Genomic DNA, 24,506 nt, shown 5'->3' with positions numbered 1-24,506 from the left:
TGTCGTGCACGGCTGTCTGCTCCATTACTCATGGAGTGATGAGAGGTCCGACGGAGGTACATGGGAACCCATTGAACCCCTCATCACCTAGACCCCCACCGATCAGCAAGTTAGGTTCTATCCTGTGGATACTTGTATTTGTAGGAAAACCTCTTTAAGTATTGTACTTCCTTGATCGTCCGGCATGGTCTGGCATGGTGATGATTGGATTGTTTAAAGGATTGTTTGGCTGCATTACTATTAATACTTATGTCAATACTTATATCATTAACTACCTATGCGGACATACTGAGAGTTGTAGTTTGTAGTTTCACAACAGCGGGAGAGTCATGGATGCAGATTTAGAGGTGGACAACTGTTTTTAATCTATATACATGTTTAGCCTATTCCTATACACTGTGCTTAGTTCATAAAGCAAGTTATTTATTATCATTGTCAGCGCTAAAGTGCTCAAGTGACTGAATGATAAATGGGACCTCCCCACCCCCCACAGCTGCCAACATCTGCAATGGATTTCCAAGTCGTCTTTGATATATTGGGCATATTTTTTATTTCACTCACATGTCATGTGTTATAAAATGGTCTTAAATTAGGCTTTATTTAGAACTTATAGCCTTAAGGAAATGTTTAAATATCTTCTTATTGAACCCAATTACATTTTATTATTATTGTTTTTAAAAATGTTTATTCCTTTTTTTCATCCAAAGAAAATCAGTTTTTTAAGCCTATCTGTCATACATCACAGGAAGCCCACAGCTGTCTACACTACTCAAAGAGATGGACCTGCACAACACAAAAGTAATAAGTCTTCCACAAATACATTACCATTTTTTAGCCAAGTTTAGTGTTTCATGGCTTAGTCAATATGAGGCCCATAATTTAACATCCAGGGGACCTGGTCACTCATAATACACATCTTCTTTGATGCCAGTCTCAGTAAACAGCGCCCTCGAAATACCCTTTCTGTTTAGTAGGGACCTCAAAGTAGAGTTGCATAACTTTCTTTTTCAAAATTCACGATACAGCAGGGAACCTTGTCAAACAAAGGAAAGATAATTAGCCGTCTAAAGGTTCTTTGGTTTTATCACTCCGGATTTAGCCCCAGACCTGTCCAAACCAGACATGATGTCACATTCCCAGTTCCCATGCAACCACTAAAGTGACATGAATAGTAACTATCACATCATGATTTATTGTCTGTGGGCCATAACATGGTCTGTACACCTTGATATCTGGACTATTGCATTGACTATGATTGTTCCTGACTGGGTAACCTGTCTTCTACAATGGGACTTCTATGAAAGGTAGCAATCTAGTGACATTGTTGCAGAAAAGTCCAGATCTTCGTACAGAAGTTAAAGTTTGAGTTTGATATTGTTTGTATTATGGAAAGTTATAAAAATTTTCCTATATACTTTCTGTATTACTTGTGCACGATTTTCTAAATCTCTGCTTGCTGACTTCTTGCTGTTATGCAACAGGAAGTTCCATTGTTGACTTCCTGTAGATAAACATGGTCAGGTGATGTCACACAGGTCACACATGCCTTGTTATAACACACAGTATAAACAAAGAAGTGTTTATGCTAATGCTAAACAATGCTAATGAGCTGTCCAGCAGTGTGACGTCACATGACCATGGACTGGTGTTTACCTACTGGAAGTAAACAATAAAGCTTTCTATTGCATGACATCTAGAAAACCGTGAAAAACTGATAAAGAAAGTATATTGGAAAATTGTACAACTTTTCATTACACAAACAATGTTAGTTATTGGAATGTTCTTGAAGTGGACAACCCCATGAAGAAGTCACTGAGACAATGCTCTTGTCTGTTAGCTCAGAGGCAAACTATTTAGTTGGCACAGTTGGTCCACAACCCACTATTTGTAACACAAATATGGGTTTCCTCTGGGTCCTCTGGTTTCCTCCCACACTCTAAAACATACTGGTAGGTTGATTAGATTGTAGCCCCATGGGGACAGGGACTGATTTGACAATCTTTGTGCAGCGCTGCATGATCTGTGTGCGCTATATAGATAAAGAACTATTATTATTATTATTATTATTACAAATATTATTGACTGATCATTTTCCCTACATAGAACAGATAATTTCCTTGGTATCCATGGACCATCTCTGTAAATGATGGCTGCTCCTGATCTTCTAGTAGTAAGACCCTACTATTCACCCTAGTAGAAGGCAACTATTTGATGTTCTCGTGAGACTATATCATATTGTGAAGATGATCAGATTATCTATAATATAGTCCCAGGAAGCAAATAATGTAATAATGTGACCATGTCAGGAAGACATCACAATGACCACTACGGTTGATTCCCATTAAGGATAGATTCTGTAGTTTATTGCACCCAGATATAGCCCTTAGACACAAAGATTTCCTTGGAGTCTGAGAATCCACCACTACGACTGTAAATCTTCTTACTATTGATCTATATCCTATTACTCTTCCAATGACTCACATGACCTTGATCTGGCTCAACATACACCGTCCTGACTAATACGTTTGTTCATTTCTACCACACTTCGTTTATATTTGCCGCACATCACCTATATATCATATTATGATAGAGGAAAAGGGTGGAGACATTTTTTTTTTCTTTTCCTTTGAGTAGATATGTAATTTCCATGATGTCTTTTTAATGACTGCCGTCTGTGGCCTAGTGGGTACTGATTTATGAAAAGCTGTAAAAAAATCAGGTGGAACACGACGGGACATCTTTACAGCTGCCTGGATGGAAACCCATCTAATTTGTTTAGTTAAGTGTGAGCTCATGGTGAACATCACCCGGCCCATAAATTTCAAGTTTAGACCCCTAACTGGGAACTTGGTCCAAAAAAATGCCGATGACTGCAGATGATCTTGAAGACCAACATTCCCTCGATGCATATGTGGAAACATCACAGACTCTTCATTGCTACAAGCACATTCCTTCTTATTGATAAACTGTCCAGATGTCCTCTCCAAGGAGGAAAGTAACAAATTTCTACTCGAAATTCTCCAAGGAACATTGGAAAGAGTAAAATAATACTTCACATCACTGGTGATTCGGAGGTTATGTACATTTAAATGAAGTTCCTCTTTCTGTTTCATTGCTTCTTTGATCCAAGTCATGAACGTTAAGACTAACTTTGACTACTTAAATCCCTAATCTGAGGAATCTGTTTCTCTTCAATTCAGAAGGACAAATTCTTTTATTTTAAAGAATTATTCTTCAGATAAAGTTAATCAAAGATCAGTAACACTGCACAACGAAAGAAAAAAAAAAGAAGTAAAACGGAGGGAGAACCTTACATTCCTTCCTACTGCAACACTTCATAAATACTTCAAAAATGTCTTGGGAATCACAGACGTATTGCCAGCAAAATATATGAGTCCAAAGGTGATACACTTATTTTAGCTAACAGCAGTAGCTATTTGGTGTTATATTACCAGCACATAAAACTAGCTCAAACTTTGCCAGGGGGAAAATATCTATTTTATTTTTTTATGTACAAGGGTTAGCCCATTCCTTCTTTTGTAGAATGTTGGAAAACAGTGAGTATTATGTCTGCCGCCTTCACCAAGCGGAGGATCTATTAATCCAGATCCAGTCAAAATTGTATTATAAAAGTACATTGTAACATGCACTCGGAAATTTCAATGACTAAAAAATTGCAACAATGTGATAAATTCTAAAATAATTTACCTAAATGTCGTTCGACACATAAAAGAGTCCCGGGTAGACAATACTTATTAAACAGCCAGGTGTCCTCAAAGCTAAAGAGAATGGGAAATCCTAGTTGGGCTTTCACATTATTGATTGTGTCGATATCCCATGTGGACATTTATAATTTTTTTCATTTCTTTTCACATTCAATAATGTTATACAACGAACAAAATATGGTTTATTCTGTGTAGATTTCTAAAACCTCCATGGATCCCTTTTAAAGGGAACTTTTCAACCTAAACATATATAGTCTGGTCTGCAGGCACTATTATAAAACAAAAGGAGCACAGCAGGTTGTACATGGTTATACATCTGTAGGCAGTATGTTATAGAGCAGGAGGAGCTGAGTAGATTGTACATAGTGTCCTATCTGCAGGCAGCATGTTATAGAGCAAGAGGAGCTGAGTAGATTGTACATAGTGTCCTATCTGCAGGCAGCATATTATAGAGCAGGAGGAGCTGAGTAGATTGTACATAGTGTCCTATCTGCAGGTAGCATGGTATAAAACAGAAGGAGCTGAATAGATTGTACATAGTGTCCTATCTGAAGGTAGCATGTTAAAAACAGAAGCTAAGTATATTGTACACAGTTTCCTATCTGCAGGTAGCATGTTATAGAGCAGGAGGAGCTGAGCAGATTGTATGTAGTGTCCTATCTGCAGGCAGCATGTTATAGAACAGGAGGAGCTGAGTAGAATGTACATAGTGTCCTATATGCAGGTTGCATGTTATAGAACAGGAGGAGCTGAGTAGATTGTACATAGTGTCCTATCTGCAGGTAGCATGTTATAAAACCGGAGGAGCTGAGCAGATTGTACATAGTGTCCTATCTGCAGGCAGCATGTTATAGAACAGGAGAGGCTAAGAATATTGTACATAGTTTCCTAGCATATTTCTCAATTAAGGCACCTATTGTTGTTGACCAGGTTATCACTAAGTAGTAGGAAAGCCAGTTTCCGGATATCCTTTTTATGGACTTCATAGATGGAAGAGTGTGTGATGGCTTACAGTAGGTAACTCTGATTCTGACTGAAGGACATTGTGTGTCAGAAAGCTGGATTTCTGCATGCAATGGTCAGTGTCAGTACTCGTTAAAGGAAAACCACCGGCAAGAATTATACAAAAAGCCTACACATACTCACCTAAGGTCCTCTTCTTCCCAATCCTGTTCTTCTTAAATGTTGACACGCTGGGATAACCTAAAATAGAGCTATAAAAAGCAGACCGGAGTATGGGGACAAGATGTCCGGTGCAACCGGGCAGCTAATTTTTGATACCTCCTGCGTCAATCGCGGCTTGAATTCCAGGCGATCATGGCGTGTTAACACTCCCAGAGTCGGGATGAAGAGGTAAGTATGTGTAGTTTGTTTTGTGTAATTCTTACTGGTAGTTTCCTCTAAAAGAAGATGAGGATAAAGTTATGTGGTCCATCCATATATTAAAAAACAAAAACAAAATGGATATAAAATACATAAAATAAAGAATCGTTAGATAAAGAATAAACTGATATTACATATTTTTTTATCCAATAATACTCTTCTGTTTTTTTACAGGCCTTCAAATCTACTTCTAGATCAAAACAGTGTTGACTATCCCACGTACCGAGCCCCAGGAGACTGGCTAGACACTATGCAGAGCGGACAATGCAAGGACATACTGTCAGGTGTTTGCTACAGCTCCTGCGAAACTATTGCAAAAATATCATTAGAGTAAGTTTTGATTAAAAATTTCTATAGTTCAGTATTATTTCCTTTTCCACATGATGTTTTTTTATTACATTCTGTAGACAATAGTAAAATGACTGGGGTTTACCATACTGGTGCTGTTCACATCTGCTTTTGGTCATGTTTTCCTGAAATGTCTGTGGAACAAAGAGAATTAGTCTGAGTTGCTGTTCATTTTGCCAAATATACCAAAAATCCATTGGAGGCAATAAAAAATAATGGGTTACGTTGCTGACTTGTTGGGGTCATCTGCAAATGGCTCCATCACAGATTGTACAAGTGATTTATAGAAAAATAGAAATAAGAGCGATAACCGAGTGTGACAACATTTGCTAAAATTATTTACAAATTATTGAAATATCCTTCATTATAGGAATTATGTGCATAAAGTTTATGACAGTTAGATTTTGGTCCCTTGACTTATCCTGATCCACATGGGGGCAGGTGAGAAAAGACCACCAAAATGACTCCTATCCCTTTACCCTGAGTAAAGCCGTAGCATGCACATAAAAACAGTGTTTATATATCAAACTCACCAGCGTATGATTACGCAGACACATCAGATGATATCTAGGTGAAGAAGGAGGCCAACCACTATTGGCACTCACCAGGACCTGTATTTTTAATGGGACACCATTGCTGCTCTGTAACCACGTATCCCTTCCTGACTCAGTGATCTAAAAGGTCTCTAGTCCAAGATAAGAGCCAGTCAGGCAACTGACAGCACCTCCAAAACAGAAACAGGCATAGGCAAGAACTTGTCAATAGACTAAACAGAAACAAGAACTAGGCAAAGAGTAACCAACAATCTCTTCATAATGCTGCACCCCATACCTCTCCTCTCTCATCTCAGTCTATTGTCTAATCAGTGCCCTTCGATCTGCTAGTGATCTTAGATTATTCTTTTCCTTAATTCGAGCTTCCCACACACGTCTCCAGGACTTCTCCTGAGCTGCACCAATTCTCTGGAATACCCTACCATACTTGTTAACTGCATGCAACTATAATTCTTTATCAACCATTTCTACATATTCCCACTGTCTGCTATCTGGAAAATGCTTCTCTGCAGTCCAAGTGACTATGGACTTTGTATAAGATGCTGGCTGGTTCAAGCAGCAGCATTTTTCATTTATTCAGTTTTTATTCCATCCCATTATAAAAATGGCTGGGCCATTATACAAGCTCGTATACCTCATAGACTGTAAGCTTTTGTGTCTACCACCTCATCCTCATAGACTGTAAGCTTTTGTGTCTTCCACCTCATCCTCGTAGACTGTAAGCTCTTGTGTCCCCCCTCATCCTCATAGACTGTAAGCTCTTGTGAGCAGGGCCCTCACTCCTGTTGTTTCATATGACTGTTGTTACTCTATAATGTCTTTTTGTATTTGTATGTTCCCCAGAATCTGGAAAGCGCGACGGAATTTGATGTTGCTATATAAATAAATATTATTAAACTAAGAAGTTACTGACAGGACCACCATAGCAGAAACTTTTAGAGGCAAAGGGTAGCCAACAGATACTGATAAGGCCGCCATAACTTAAAAAGACAGAAAAGGAGCCAAGAATGCAGAACTAGTATACTATGTTACGACCCTTCAGCGAAATAGTTAAAAGTGATAGATATCGCACTCATGTTATTGGGTCGTGATGTGCAACTAACCTTGGGAATAAACATATGGGTGGCAGCCATGTCTGGTCCCCAATGTCCTATTTAGACATATAGAGATTATGTAGTGGGAGGAGATCCAGTCTCTATGCATGGGGTTCTTACAATTAGAAAAAAATTTGACCTACCTCCAAAGATTGGCTATCCTCCCGCTTCATGAGACATTAGGGCTGGACAATTTTTGATGGTATGATGCCTAGTATTATTCTAGTAGATTTCTTTAGTTTCTTCTATTTTTCTAGTACAGTGAACACAAGTAAAGATCCCTTACACAAGTCTCTCTTTTCGAATAAAAATTCTCAGCACCTCGGACATATTATCCATCATGTTCACTTAATCAGTTTTCCATTCGCTTTCACTTATATGGATGAGGCTGGTGTGATTAGTGTGATGACTAATCAGGGTTATATGAAGGTGTTATCAATATGTAATGAGCAGACTCTATGTCCAGGATTAGGCAGAAGATCTGAAGAATGCCTTAGGGAAGAAAGGATTTTCAGCAGTTTGATAGCTGACGGAGTGAGGCATGGATAAGGAATGAAGGGAAAGGCTTACTGTAGTGTCAGATGCTATGATTAATAAACACAGAAAGATCAACTAGAGAGAATAAACCATACAAAATGAAAATACTGCTGTGCCGCTGAGCCGGGCCTCAGGTAATTCCTATCTACACTACAGGGTCAGACATTTTTGGACGCACAATCTAATTAATAGGTTCAGCTATTTCAGTCACATCCATAGCTCGGAGACATTCGGCTTGGCACATAATACCATCTTTTCAACAGTTGATTCATCATCTTCTGGAATACTAGCTCTGTCATTGTAAGGTGGAAGGACCAACAACAGCTCATTTGTGGTGCGGAAAATGGAAAAGGTTGAAGCAGTTATTTCAATCTCTCTTTGGGAGCAATTTAGGTATAATACTTTTTTAAGGGCTTTTACTGATTGCCTTGAATGACCCACAAAACTAGATTGTTATAAGGGAATAGGGAGGAGATGTAGATATCACAGAGTACGTTTCTTCTGTCTAATCTACAGTCATAAAGGGGTTTTCCAGTTAGGTTAATTTTTACACTATAGGCTCCAGGTGGTGTGAGAAAAAGCAATACTTACCTTGGTCCGTCTCTTCTAGTCCACGGTGCTGCCTTGCATTACCAAAAGGCTCTATACAGAGGCTAAGTGGGGAATTTCTATATTATAACATAGCCTTAATGTTATTTTAATGTGAAAAGGAATCTAGACCCTTCTTGAAGCTCTCTGCTGTCCCTACTGCTCTGCTCCAGAGCGTGGCTATACCACAGATTCACAGTGCTAACAGTACAGAAGCCTTGTCTCCTCTGGTGATTACGCCTTCTCCAGACAGAGACAGTGCCCTTTGATTTAACCTGGAACAACTTTCCACTATATCTTGTCCCCCCCTAAGTCCTCTCTTTTCAAGACTAAATAAATCTAATAGCATTAATATTTCCTCATAACTGAGTTCTCCATACTCCTTATCAATTTTGTGTCTCTTCGTTGTACCCGCTCCAGCTACATCCTTCTTAGTGCCTGTAACTGAACGGCAAAAGGTTAAGCCTAACCAATGCCTTGTACAGTGGTAATATTACATCCGTACCATCCATACGTTGCATCTTGATTATTAGCCTGCATGTCAATAAGAATGGAAACTTCTCTATATTTGCCTTGGGTTTCGATTGTTTGCTACGTTCCCCTGACCTGTATCATGTTATTCAGAGTTAGATAGATTGTTTTGTGCCCATAAACCTTACTTCCTCTAACTGTGCTTTGCTTGACCCCTGGTGCTTTGTACTTGCATCCCCTGCCATCCTGAATCAGCTGTTTCTTATTCTGAGAGATAGAGACCTTATGTTCTAAAGATTAGAGAGTGTGAATGTGATGGGTACACTTTGTAAATTCCCTTAAGATTAGCTGAAAGCCAAACCGGTTAGATGACACAGTAGGTCCACCAACCTAGAATTTATTGGAAAGGGGGGGGCCCAAGTCATGGATCTCCAAACCATTGGTTACTACAAGCTCATGAGGCCATCTGGTGATCTCTTCCATATTGACCAAAGAGGTAGAGCCAGACTTTACAAATTTAGTCAAAAACCTAGACAGCAAACTGTGGTAAGTCATGGCAAATTATCTTTTCTCCAGGAAGTCCTTCTTTAGATTGTAATTGTCCCTGTAGATGAAACCTTTCCCATAATAATTTACTGGGTTAGGAAATTGTCCTGTCAGCGCTTCTCCAATATAATTATGAAACATTTATATTAATTCTGAGGTTGGACTGACAGTAATTTGGGTTCCTTTTGCTGATTTTAGAATTTGTATTACACTATGTTGCCTTAAGCAGCTGTTAATAGGTCATGTCCCCTTATATGAACCGTGTGTGTGAAGACACAAGGAAATAATGCAGCACTTGTACATTTTTCCAGTATGACACAGGGCTACAGAAACCAGCAAAATCCACACTGTCGCTAAGTCGAAACAGGGTAAACTAAATTGGAGTTCCCAGACTTAATGAAAACATGACGTTTTTGTGGACTGCTAACAAGAGTAATTATCTGATGAGTTTTTAAGTAAATTACTATGTAAAACTCTTCCTGTCTAAATCAGTATCTCATTAAAGTATAATCTCACTAAACATGCATGCCATTGATGAGAGCTTACGGAGGCTTTCCTGTGATGGCTTTTTTATATGTTATTACCTACAAGTAGAAAGACTGGATTGTTTTCTAAACTCAGTCTACTAAAACTGCGCAGTATGAGACCTAATGTTAGGGTTCTGTACAGGATCCACAATACAGAACCAGTTTCAGTTTCAATATTATCTTTGTACCCCTGTTATATATTACAGGGGACAATGACCACTATCTAAGTAACATGCAATACTTAGTCATCACCATTGATTTTTAGTATGTAAAAAAAATTAAATTTCAGTATGTATCATCCTTTCAAGTCAATGTTTGGTACAGGCATCTGTAATTACAGAATTGAGTTTATCTCAATACATTTTTGATTGTTGTATGTAAACAAATTTAGGATAATTTCTTAAATACTGAGTTCATTATGCTAAAAATAGATTGGTAAGTTGAAGTATTCAAATGATCTCTTTCCAGCCTTAGGCCCGTTCCACACTTGCGAGTGTGATGCGATGAACACACCCGGATCGCACGGCCCGAACACTGCAAACCGGAAGTGAACTCAGCATGTCAGTTCAGTCCCGGTTTGCAGCGTTCGGGCCATGCGATCCGGGCAGCATGCGTTGCGAGCTTGATGCGAGTTCATCGCATCACACTCGCAAGTGTGGAACGGGCCTTAGCTTGTTGCGCCAGCGGTTGAAATCTAGCTATCCTATAAATCAGTGGTCATATATGTAGTAGTAGTGGAAAAATGTAATGAAACATTAATTTAAAAAGACTGTATCAATACCTATATATATATATATATATATATATACACACATACTGGGACACATCTACTAAGGGATTTGCACCAGTTTTTTGTCGGACTTTGCACATTCTTTCATGTGCAAACTGCTTGCACATGTATTTAAGAATTTCCGCGCCACATATGTGTCTCAAGCAACCCTTTTGTTTGTACGGTTGCACTATTCTTCAAGCAACACAAATTTTGTCACTGAATGGGACGTTCCGGTGCTCAGTCGGACTGAGGGCCCCATTTATCAGGCAAAGTCCGACAGAAATGTGTCACACGACCCATGTTAAAGGTGCACCAAAAAAGGTTGGTGCACTCAGTTGGAGCAGTGCAGGGGATGCCAGATTCATCAAGAACATGCGTCACAAATCCTGAATCTGGCGCCCCCTGCACACTACACAGGCAAACTGCACATAGTACAGACTGTTCTTATTGAATCTACCCCATGATGTGAAAACAAATTAAATAAGAAAAAAGTTTTTTCGACCAACCCACCATGAAGAGATATGTGATAAGTTTGTCCATGAATTTTAGCACCTAAATTAATAGTTTTGATTTAAAGAAATTTCAATGGATAATAGTGTTCCTGCCATCAGTCTTAAAGATCCCCTCGGATTGACACCTGCCTCTCAAATGCAAACACTGACATTTCCGACCTAAGACCTGGTCTAAATTGGCAGAGATTTTTGCTATATCCCCCACCAGTTTTCCAGCAGAGACTATAGTAAAGTCTGTGGTCCGGATGTTTATGATGGAGGAGGCATAACGAATCTCCTCCATTGTCTTTATTTTTCCTGCATTGCCTCCACAGGGAAAATTTTGTATTACAGAGCACCTATTCAAATAAATAAAGACCACCTCTATATTCTAAGAATTACCTTATAGGGCTCCTTAACAATATTTTTAAATGGGATCCTTAAAGGGAACCTGCCGTGGGGTTTTCACTATCAAACCTAAAGACAGGATACCACAATAGTCTCCAAATTGTACCCCAATGTGTTTTTGTGTAGAAATCCATTGCTCACACCTAGCTAAAATCACTTGTGTGTGACTCGCTGAAGAGAATTACTGAGGGAGGGGTGAATGACTTCTGTGTGTGAACCAGTCATTAGCTTTAATGGTGAAAAACTGATGACAGGTTCTCTTTCATTAACATATTTTGTGCGTAAAGCAGCTATTTTTCAGACCTTGTTATCCTATTGTATACACTGGAAGCAGTCATGTAGGATCCTATATGTATTGAGAATCTTCACTTATTATATATGTATGTGTTGCAGTGATATGAAGACAGTCGGTGTCACAATCATTGGCCCCCGCATGCAGATGATGAGCGCAGGGAAACCTCAAGACCTTCACATAAAGAACGGACCTGTTAACGTGTAACGAGATACAACAGGATGTCTTTAAAACAATGGTGCAATTATACCTAAAACCTGAGAAGACGTGAGGAACTCGAACTGTACGGAACCCTCGCTCACTCTCTTACGTAGGAGTAACAATGCCTTAAAATCTGAGTAAAAACTCTTCTATATATTTGCCAGGATTGCTTCATTTCTGGTCAAATAAAGATAATGTATATGTGCTGGAAGAAAGCAATGTCTACCACGGACAGAATATCAAGATCTGATCACAGGGTCAACCATGATCATAAGCAAGATTTGCAATATGCGATGTTTATCTTATTTTCTAGGAAATTCTGGATTTTAATGTTTCCTAAATTCTAAAGTGAACCTGTCATGAAACCAGTATATGTTCAATTTACAGACACTCTTCATCTAATTCTATTCTTCTAGAAAAGTTGGATTAGGGATACACAGGGAGATGGAGCCTGGTGTCATATGGGACAGTTTTAGGGAGGTTTTTTTTCCAATAATGGGAATTCAATAGTGTTCTATTACTCAGTACTATTTCCTTTCGCTGGAATATTAATCCGATTTTTTTACATGGAGAACTGCCTCAATATGTTAAATTTCCATTAAACGGTACAAAATTATATGTATAAAGCAGATAAAAATTACATAGTTCTTTATCTTCTACTTTGTATCTAAGAGTCCATAAAGAACTTATATCAGCATCATGAGGGCTGTTAGTTTTATACTAAGGCTTAGATGTCATGTTCAGTGGAGGAGCATATACAGAGTCACATGACGTATGACGCCATGCGGTGCCTTTTCAGGTGTTGTATTATTAGTGCAATTCTTCACTAGTAAAGTTTTACATGTCCCCATCATAAGAAATTAGGAGTAAGGGCCAAAAGCTTCTCTGTAGATGACTTATTATAGCTTTGTAGAAAACATAGCAAAAATAAAGTAACTATATCAAGCCCAATGAAAAGAAACCTAAAGATACCTGCAGTGTTTTCCAATCTCAATGTATTACTATTAGAAATGTTCACATAAGTTAAATTAGATCCAAAGCTCATGAGAAATTTCATTCTGCACAGATCTCCGAGATGTGAGTGAAGCCATGACCGACCTCCGGGGTCTCTTTGGAGCTTGGCCTGGCGCTTCGTAGACAAGCAAAGATAGGGAGGCTCTCAAAAAGCCAAACCTAAAGTCTTGGGGGACCAGGTCCTACTTTCTCCTGGCCTACAACTTGGATTCTCCACCACCGGAGGACCCAGTCCTGGCCATCCAAGTCAAGGAGCCAGAAAGCCATCTGCTTTGTGGGAACCTCCCAATCTTGACTGCAAATGGGGCAAGTCATTATTACATGCTGTAAACAGTTACAGGAGTAACCTGTTAAAGACTGATTCAATTTAGACCTCAATCAATTTTTTTTTTTTTTTGAACAATTGCTTTTCTGATGGTAGGCAACTACTTCATCTATGCACAGGTCTTCTCAGCTGTTGACCTTGATCAGGCATATTAGGCTGTTCCTTAAAAATATTTTTGGACCTCCTAAGGCCCACTGGCAGTAAAAAGAAAACAAGTCTTTATAGAGGACCAGCTAGATCAATGGATGTTACATCATAGGTCTCCGAAAGCAAGTAAAGCTCACTACAGTGTCACAGCATACTGCATATTGGTGGGGGTGCTAGTCAGACCCCTACTGATCTTATATAGATCAAGAAATTTAAGGATTGGTATACTGACAACCTTGGGCCACATGGGTTAAAAAATTTAAAACAGACCCTTCTTTGCTTTTGAAAACTTCTGCCTTTTTTAATGTAGTTTTTATAATTTATTTTACTTTGCAAAAAACTAACCTTACACTTAAAAACACTAACAGGCGGTCCCAACCTAGTGACCCCACAGAGTGGGAAAAAGGGGAACGAAAAAAAAAATTTCAATGTATTAAACATATACGCTGTGCTTTTTTCAACATGATCGGTTCACTTTAACTTTTGACTTTTCATTTTCAGATTTAAGTGTTAAAGTCCATATTTATGATAAAATTACGAACCACTTTTGCAGGAAATGTGATATTTTTCAATCACTCTGTTCATTTGTAAAATGAATATTTATTTGGTATTTTGTTTCTAAAAATATGTCTTTGTTGCGATATTTCTATTTTAATACATATTAAAATTTCAATACAATGCTTCCAATGTAGCCTCTATCTGATATGTAAAGAATTTTGTTAAAGCGTAGCAGTTGGCTTACTGTTTTTTTTAAATAAATTGGTAGTAGAACTGGATACATTTAATTTTGTAATAGATCTTCTGAGCAGGGGGTGGGCATATTACCGTATTCAACATTTAGCATTTTGTAGTTCTCAATTCCCTGTTACGGTCTCCCTGTAAGTATTCAGAAACTTCTTATATTAAAATTGTTATTTTTAGTTACAGAGGGGTGCTATCCCCTCCTCCTCATGGTAGGGCATAGCATGATTGGCTCAGACTACCCAAATACCAGAAAGGTTATATCCACTCTGCAAGCAAGAAGAGGAAACGGGACATGTTGCAAAATATGTAGGTAATGAAGGAGTGAAAATTACGTTCCTTTTGGTGGGTGTCAATGGTTTGCACAAATTGAGGTTTGGTGCCACCCATGACACTCTCCAATAAAAGGTGACTAGGGAAAAGATATCTGGTCCAAAAGCTTGGTACTAGGATTGAGTGGACCAGAAGATTACCGAATTTTAGCCACAAGTTTGGGATTCGTCATTCCACTCTACCAAACCGGTCACACCCACAATTGATGATTGCGCCTATTCCGGGTGTCAACCGTTTAAATGCCACCGTCCAAAGCTCCAACGGCACTGGAAAAGCAGCCAACAGCACTAAGATCGCATTTTCACTGGGATCAAGTGAAGATCCCAGCGAAACATGCCACTGAAATTTATATGTTGCCTGTGGCATTTATGGGATTAGCACCCTGGCTCTCATCGCAGGCGTTACCAGTTAACGGATACTCTTGGTTCTGGTTCGGGTACCAGAACCAAACCTTTGTTCAAGGTTCGGCGGAACTCAGCAATCCCAAACTTGAATAGATCCATTCATCACTACTTGCTACTATTGATTATTGACTTCAACTTGCTAGAGTTGATTGTTGCAAGGCCTGTCATGGCCATCCACCTATTTTATGATGAGCCCCTTATCTCATCATAAATTAGGAACACACTGCGCCAAGGGGGCTATCAAGAATAATGCGAAAAGCACCAGCTGTATACGTATTCTTTATCCCCACACATACACACACATTACAAAATACATGAGGTAAAGTGGCCAACCCCTTAAACTAGGCAATACCTTTAATTATAATTTTATTATCCAGTAAACATTTTAAAATAAGTCAGAACTATGTTAAAAACTACTGTATATTGTGGTTTTTTGGTTCTCTTAAATATGTTGATATTTTTCATTTTATGAACAGGATTTTCATTCATGGCCCAGATAAAAAAAAAAGTTTACAAATATTTTAAGCAATATCTGTGATGTATTAAAAAACAAGTGTATTATTCTTTCAAATACATGCTTGGTGGTTTTTAAGTAACTATTTTATTAAAATGTAAAACTATTTAAAAGTAATAGGAGAAAATACAATATTACTGTATAAAATGACTAACGCATATTTAGTTTTTCATGTAATATAAGGACCTACCACAAAACAAGACCTTAAAGTATTATTTAGTTTTATCGTGTGGGGTGCTGACAAAAAATACATCTCCATTTTTTACATTTCCATTCAATTTGATTAAATCCAAATTCTAATAATTTCTGGGAACTTTGTTATGATGTTTAAAGAAAATGTGCACATAAAAAAACCCTACACATACTCATCTGTCCTCCTATTCACCCCAATAACGGTGCTTGTCTTCTCTAATCTTGACACGCCGGGATCAGCTAGAAAAAAAATTATAAATAGCAGGATTCAGCAGGGGTCGGGATGTCCGGCGTTCCAGGCTGCTAATTATTCACACCTCTAACATGGGAGAGGGAGGTGTCTATCACACAAGAGGCATTAATAATTCGAAGCCCAGAGTATTGGACATCTTGTCCTCGCGCTCCGGCCTGCTTTTTATAACCCTTTTTTATTGGTGATTTCGACGTGTCAATATTAGAGAAAACAAGGGCCTGGATGAAGAGGAGGACAGATGAGAATAGGTAGGTTTCCTTTTACTTTTGCAGAGAGGTAGATTTCCTTTAAAGGAAATCTACCACCTGTAGTAAGGATTGTAAACTAAGCACATTTACATGCTGGTGTGTGCCTCCTCTGGCGGGATCCTTTGTTCTGTTAGCTTCTTATACCTGTGTTTTTACCAAAATCGGCTTTAAAAATTATGCAAACTAGCTTCAAAGGAGCCCGAAGCCCATAAGGATCATTTGCATAATTTTCAAAGCTTCTCTTGGTAAAAACAAGGGCATAAGAAGCAAAAGAAAAGCAGATCCTGCCAGAGGGTCACACACCAGTATGTAAATGTACTTGGTTTACAACCCTTCATTCTGGTGGTGGATTTCCATTAATGATTGCATGATAGCATTCACATTTCAATAGAAAAATACAACCTTATTTCAAGGTTAATGGAATAGATGAAATATTGTGAGACATCATTATTTCTATGTACAATATATAAATGGCCTTTTAGTTTGTATAGTTATATTGCGCTATGTAGAGAAAACATGTACTATTGTGTTGGGATCACCTACTTCTAGCTCCAATGTTACATTGTGGTACTGGATGACTACCTAAAGGAGCCACTTCAAGGGTTTCATTTATGGTAACCCTATGTTTCTCAATGGAGAGTGGAGGGGTGAACAGATGTACGCATACCCTGAGTACATACGATAGTGTGAATGTTTTACCGCACCAGATTAATCCTCCTGCATCAGACACAAAGATTAACCTGGCTCAGCAGAGATTTGTTTAGTTCTACAGTTCTACTCTGTACTGGTCTAAAGACCAGCACATTCATACATCACCATTGTTGTTTCCAATGTACCTTCTGTATTCATTCCTCACAGTTTTCTAGATCTCTGCTTGCTGTCATTCTATAGAAAGGCTCTATATTTACTTCCAGTGGACAGAAATCAGTCTATGGTCATACAGCTGCAGGATTTGTTATAACACACAGCTGTGCTTACTCTAACGTGCAGTGCACCTGTGGGACATCACATGACAAGCAATATAACGAGTCGCTTATCTGTGTGACATCACACCACCAGGGATATAATGAGCTGTGTGACATCACATGAAAAGGGATAAAATGAGATGTGCACCTGTGTAACATCACATGACCAGGGATATAATGAGCTGCGCACCTGTGTGACCTCACATGACCGGGGTTCTAAGGAGCCGTACACCTGTGTGACATTACATGATTTAGGGATAAAATGAGATGCGTACCTGTGTGACATTATGTGACCAGGGATATAACGAGTCGTGCCCCTATGTGACATCGCATGACCAGGGATATAACGAGCCATGCACCTGTGTGACATTGCATGACCAGAGATATAAGAGCCGTGCACCTGCGTGACATCACATGACCAGGGATATAACGAGTCGTGCCCCTGTGTGACATCGCATGACCAGGGATATAATGAGCCGTGCACCTGTGTGACATTGCATGACCAGAGATATAAGAGCCGTGCACCTGCGTGACATCACATGACCAGGGATATAACGAGTCGTGCCCCTGTGTGACATCGCATGACCAGGGATATAATGAGCCGTGCACCTGTGTGACATCGCATGACCAGGGTTATAACGAGCTGTGCACCTGTGTGACATCGCATGACCAGGGATATATTACGAGACTTGCACCTGTGTGACATTGCATGACCAGGGATATAACGAGCCCTGCACCTGTGTGACATCACATGACCATGGACAGATTTCCATCCACTTGAAGTAAACTATGAATCTTTCTATAGAACTACAGCAAGCAGAAAAACCGCGAGGAAGTATACAGAAAGTATATTGGAAAATTGCATAACTTTTCATGAGACAAAAAATGGATTTGGTGAAACGGGAACACCATTCAAAATTTATAAACATAAGAGCAATTTTTTTAATGCAGTTTTGAGTTCAGGTTTGGATTAAGTTTTGATGTATGAAAATCCTTCCATTCATTTCTATTCATTACAAAGCCCATTCTAGTTTTGATGGGGATAAAAAACAATAACACCAAAAACAGACACAGTAATAGAACAAGTGTGATTAATCATTATTTACTAATGACACAGTTCCAGCATAATCCTAATGGACTTTATTACTTTTGTTAAAGTTTTAATGTCACCTGCCGCTTATCCCCCATTGAAAGTGAAATCAAGTATTTTAGGTTTTTATTTCTGTATGCTGGAAATAATAATGAGGTCTTTCAACCACAGTGCATGTGATTTGTAACAATGGGCAGAGCTTAACATATAGATGTATACCGTATAATTATTAGGTACACGGTGTGGCTTGCTTTCTCAAGGTCTGTCACTCTTCATATAGAAGGCTTGGCTTTTCTGTATATAATGTATGTAAAACATAGCATTCAGTTTCCTCCTTTGGAATACTAGTTTTTTTTTCACGGCCATCGCCATATAAAGCTTGAATGAAAAAAAATCTATATATACAAAAAAAATACAAAAACAGAATGCGAATGTTCATGTTATTGTGAGTTCTGCATAAGTTTGTCTGTGTTTTAAAAGCATTCGACTTCTTTATTTATTTCTGTATTTAGTTTACACTCTGTATTTAGCGCACATCATGTAACACAATGGTCGACATTAACTGCATTTATATGATTTTGTTTTTTTTTTGTCTTTTTACGGTTTTTATTACTTCGTAGGACTTATTTGGTTTTCATAATGTGCAATTTTAGATGGCCTCAGACTAATGTAAAATGATTTGTAGTGGAAACATTTATATTTTTATAATAAACTTGCTGAAAGTATTTTTGACAGAACTGACCCGTGTGTTAATGGCTTTGATGTAATGTACTTGGTGTCCATATTGTTATGCGGAATGATACTAATAGAATATTATTAAAAAAAAAAGCAAACATCTTGGTACATCTGCTAAAATATTCTACTAGTCTGCTAGAACTTTTACCTTTCCCCTCCTGGGTTTTCATAGTTCATACTGTATGACAAAGCGGGTGAACAGGGGAAGAGTAAGACTGCCATGGTCCCTGGACTTTATGAATATTATAGTCCCTACAAGTCTGGAATCACTTCCTACATCTAGTACTAGAATCAAGTTTCTTGGGGAATGGAGGATGTGTCCCTTTTGCCTTCTTTCAATCTGCAGCTTCAGGACCTTTTAAAGGGGTTATCCCACGAACTAAAGTTAGGCCCTATCCGCAGGATAGGGCCTAACTTACTGATCAGTGGGAGTCTCCCCATGCAGAGACCCCCAGAGATCACGATAAAGAGGGGTCCGTTGGACCCCTTGCCACTCTGTCAGACTAATGGAGCAGACGGCTGCGCATGAGCGTTCTGCTCCATTAATCTCTATGTAGACATAATGCCTAACTTGCTGATCAGTGGGGGTCTCCCCATGCAGAGACCGCCAGATATCACGATAAAGAGGGGTCCGTTGGACCCCTTGCCACTCTGTTAGACTAATGGAGCATGGGAAAGCCCTTTAAGGACCTTCAAATACTCTTGTGTACATGTGTATTGAGAACAGGAACAGAAAATGAGGATTTCATGGGTGAAGGTCATTCTCATTATTAAATTTGGTGGATGGTTTGGCTGTCCATGAGCCCTGTTGAAGGATTGGGCCCTGGGCTATCATCTAAATCACCTATGTTATAATGCACTACTGTGGGTGATGGTAGCCTGTATTTTTTAATAGATTTCCCGCCACAGGTGCTACAAGTAGCAATGAGCAGACCCTTTAAAGGGGTTTTCCCACCAAACAAGTTAGACCTTATCCACAGGATAGGGCCTAACTTGCTGATTGTGGGGGTCTCAGTGATGAGGTCACGAGAAAGGGGGTTCTGATGGGGTCTGCGGTACCTCCATCAGACCCCTAATTGCCCTCAGCGATGAGTGGAGCAGTTGGCCGCACATGTCTTTTCTGCTCCATTCATCTCTACGGAGCTGAGGGAGATTGTGCAGAATGGACATGCACAGCCATTTGCTCCACTAATCTCCGGAAGCAATGAGGGATCCAATGGAGGTGCCTCAGACCCCGTCGGCCCCCCTGTTCTCAAGATCTGTGGGGGTATCATCATTGTGGGGGTCTCATCCTGTGGACAGGGTCTAATTTGTTTGGTGGGAAAACCCCTTTAACCTTTTAAATGCCACCGGTATTTTCAAATATTGTTCATTACAAATCATTTGTTTTATGATATGTCAAACCAGGAGAAATTGACATCATTTATTAAGTAATAGCAGGAGAATCCAGCAAGTGTCTACCAAAGGTATACAGATGTCTCCGGGCTTATGGTGCCATGCTCAAAATATACTGTACAGCTCAAAATACATAAATAAAAATCTACATGAAAAATATGATAACGTTTGGTTTAAAGCGTTATTTACCAGGGAGTTAGAATATAAATGTCTATTTATCACGGCTTGTTGGGTGGTCAGAGTGACATCTGTTGACATCTGGGAGTTAAATTGACACCTCTAGACAAGACTAATAGATTGGATACACCACTTGTCTGTAGGAGTTCCCTTTAGTTTACATATATGTCTCATCTTACTGAATATTCTGCAAATTATGAGAAATATAACGCAGTGTCGGCTATTAGTGAAATATATGCCTTCTAGTCATGTTATCTTTAGTAACAAATCATAACTTAAGAGGAAGCATGGTACTAGAAACAAGCAGCAATTTGGTTACATTACAAGCTCTACCACACACTGTCATCGTCCTTCATGTTCCAGAGCTCTGGTGTACTCTTAATGATGCCTCTGGGCTATAACTTATCCCTTTCTCCAGTGCATATTATCTTTCTTTGTATTCGAAAAGAAGAATTTTGGCAGGAAAAAGAAAAGCATGCAGAGGTCTCCGGATAATAATTGAGTTGTTGTAACCTGACAGCCATGCTTTGTTACCCAAGTGGGGATTTCGGGACAAGTAGGGCTGAACTCCTGAAATGGCTGGCAATAAATCTAATTATATTTACATCTATTTAACAAATTACATTGAAGTTCGGTTTATTGTGCTAATTATTTTTTTTTCTGCCACCACAGAGGATACAATGGGTACAATTTAAGGGGCTGTTTATTGGATGTCGATTATTATGTTCAATATAAATAAGCAAAATTACATTTTAGTAAATTAAATTTTAGTCATACCCTGAGATAAATTGTCATATTTCATATAATTATCGAAGGTATAAATCCAGTAAACTAAAAATAATAAAATATTCTTATTATACTTATAGTTCTAGATTACACACATTAGCTGATTATAATACGTGCCGGTGTGTGCCCAAGGCTTCTATGGGGGCCATGACCAACTGATCGCCAAGAATCGACAAGTTTGATATGGTCCTGTAGAGATAATAAAGAAAAGGACCTCCGGCTATGAAATCCTAAATCTCTCAACAGATATGTATACAAGGATCCTTCCAGGATCTTTGAATGTCCTACAAAGGTCCTCAACCTATAGAACTAAAAGTTGAAAGAAGAGACTCTGTCCTTTCCTAGCTTGATTTTAGTACCATATGAAGGAAGTAAATGTCATAAAAAAATTTGATTTTTTAAAGCCTACAATTTTGGTAACGCTCAGGACCCACGGCTGTCCTATTCTGCCCCTGATTACAAAGAATAAATGGGGATAGGGATGCACAGCTAGAGGTAGTGAGTCAACTAATACAAATAGACACAAGTAGCTCAGTGGCTCCAAAGTCTTTTCCTAGCCCTTTATGATCCTATTATACAAGTGGCCATTTTTGTATCAGAACATGGTAGTCTACAATATCAATTTTGAAAATGGACACCACCAAATACACACATTTAAAAGAATCTATCATGGGAAATCAGTCCACCCAAACAAAAAATGCTTTCATTGAGAAGGTAAAACGTTGCCAGTGGAATAAAAACCACATTGCTTGAGGAATTCTGCTTCCTCCTATTTTATTTTCTTGTTAGATGTCTCCTCACTAGGCCAGACATGTCTTCATCGTCAGCCGCGATGTTGGCTGATAAAATGTTTTTTGTTTCTTGTTAATTATGCTAATCGGTCTAAAATCAGTTGGCACAGTAGCTTCTTCTGGTCGTGCATTGAAGGTGCTGGATTGATGAAGCTATTGGGTGAACTGTGCAGGCAGGAAACTGATGTGAATGACATCACCAACAGAAGACTTTGTAACTTCAAAATGGCTGACTATAGTTGACTTAACTGTTCTTAGCTAAAATATGATGAACACCCCTGAAACATAAATTACTCCTCTGGAACATTATACAGGACCATCCACAAGTAGATGTAAACTTCTTGCAAAAGGAAGCAATTTAATGAACCGTAGTAATTTGTCCCATTCTAAAACAAATACAGTATCGGTATCATTTAGTGTTATGATGGTGTCGAAATACAGTAGAAACAATCGCAAGTAATACCACCTGCACGGGATTAATTTAATTAAAGCATCTGACCTATATTTTTGGGAAAAGAGGACAGCTGGTTATTACACAAGAAGGAGTGGGAGAGAAATTTTGACACATTTTCTAAATAACAGGAAGAGTTAATTAGTGAATGATGGTTATTTTACATTAAAGAACTGAACGATGCATAGAGGTAAGAGACCAATGTTAATACTGTTATTCATTTATTTTGATTATGGATTATTTCTTATGAATATAAATGCACATCTGTGTATGTTTTGCTTTCTGGCTATGGTCATATAATTTAGAAAAAAAATATTTTTGCTAAATCGGTTGGTATAATTATTCAAAGTGGTCACATATATTTATATATATGACTCTTTCAGGGAATGGATAAAAAAGAATCAAACCTAGACTAGGAACTATTTTCCCAAAAAATGTGTGTTCTATCGATCCACTGGCTTCAAGGGGTTGTATTACCATAGCAAGTTATGATCTACTATGTTGGTACGTTTTATGGTATGAGATTGGTATTGGTTGAGATCCCTGTTGATCCTGAGAATAAACTCCTGCTGTAAATGGAGCAGCAAGTTATAACACGTATATTACAGCCCATTTTCATTCTCTAGGAATAGGCGGAGAAAGCAGACTATAGCATCCTTCAGTTATCCCTATCTATCTCCTATGGATAGCTCGTTACTAGGGCTGAGCAGACCCAAACCACAATTAAACAGGACTTCAGCCAGAAGTTCGGGCTAACCCCTGCAGATAACACCCACCAGCACTGAGTGGGATATTATGTCTCTTAAAGGAGTTGTCTGAGTTGAAATAATATATATATATTGGAGGGAGGGGGGGGCTATAAAACCCAAAAAACGCATTCTTTCCTTCTATGGCGCTCCTGTGCCGTTGATGCCGTGCCTCTGTTTATTTACAGAGACAGACGCTTTCATCTGACTTCTCCCAGTTGCTGGATACAGCATTGAACTTAACTAACGCTGTGCCCGGCATGCAGCAAGGGACGGATCAGCATGCCTGTCCATGTATACATTCAGAGGCAGAGCACCGACAGGCTGTGTAGGACAATGGGAGCACCGGTAAAGCATCTCTGTTGTGTTTTTATGGCTCCTCTACTCAGATATATGTATATTTTCTTTTAAACCCAGACAACCCTTTTAATGGCAGAGGCGCATGAGCACCAGATTTTAGATGCCACCATTTAGTTACATGTAAATGCTGGCTGTGCGCAGGCATTTAATTAAATTTAGATGGCGTACAGGAGCAAGCACCGCCGACATTTAAACGTAGACTTGCGCTGATTGTGGGTATTAGTGGTTCCGTTTCGGGTACCATCTTTGTCTATCTGCAGTGGGTAGGTCATAATTAGGGATTAGCGGGTCCGAACACTGCAGCATTGCATTGGATTTTGGGACCCGGAAGGTCAGATTTCGGACTCACCCATGCTGGTGCATAAAAGCATTTAAAATTAATTTGGCACACAGCATTTGAAGGGTCAACACTTGCATTAATCATGGGTGTTATCGGTTGCTTTGGATTCGGTTTGGGTACCCAAAACAAAATTCTGACACAATTGGGTCCACTCATCCCTAACCATAACATGTCCTGGTCTCAAAACCCCTTTAAACAATAATACAAACAAAAATTTCACCCAAAAAGCTATTTTTTGAAATTGTACTTTTCGTGCACCTTTAGTATTTATAGGAACCTACAAGCGCTGTACATGCTATTGGGCAGATACATACATCTTTAAATCTGGGGCAGGATTTAAAGTTGAAAAGATTCAGCAAACAAAAACTGGAAACTTTATCTTTCCCCAAGTCTAGGGCTCCCTGCTACATGATCCTTCTAAGCTTCACTAACTGATCAACATGTCTGAATGAGGAAATCCCTTACATGCTCCCATCAATCTAAGATTTAGAAATTGCAATCATCATTACATTATGGTATATTCCCTTATATACACAGAGCAGCTTTTAGTTTTACTTTGTGT

General features: G+C 38.8%; 1 protein-coding gene across 2 annotated transcripts in view; it reads left to right on the top strand.

Annotated features, from left to right (window-relative positions):
* The window catches only part of EPHA3 (EPH receptor A3), a 285,857-nt gene extending 271,649 nt beyond the window's left edge, over window positions 1-14,208 (top strand). For both annotated transcript variants that reach the window (XM_072138525.1, XM_072138524.1), the window contains exons 16-17: window positions 5,283-5,438; window positions 11,838-14,208. In XM_072138525.1, the coding sequence (XP_071994626.1) occupies window positions 5,283-5,438; window positions 11,838-11,943 (262 nt within the window). In that variant the 3' untranslated portion in view covers window positions 11,944-14,208. The remainder of the gene's footprint in view (window positions 1-5,282; window positions 5,439-11,837) is intronic.
* Window positions 14,209-24,506: the final 10,298 nt, after the last annotated feature.

This window comes from Engystomops pustulosus, chromosome 2 (assembly GCF_040894005.1).
Source record: "Engystomops pustulosus chromosome 2, aEngPut4.maternal, whole genome shotgun sequence".
Lineage (NCBI taxonomy): Eukaryota > Metazoa > Chordata > Amphibia > Anura > Leptodactylidae > Engystomops > Engystomops pustulosus.
This window is presented reverse-complemented; position numbering and strand designations above follow the sequence as displayed.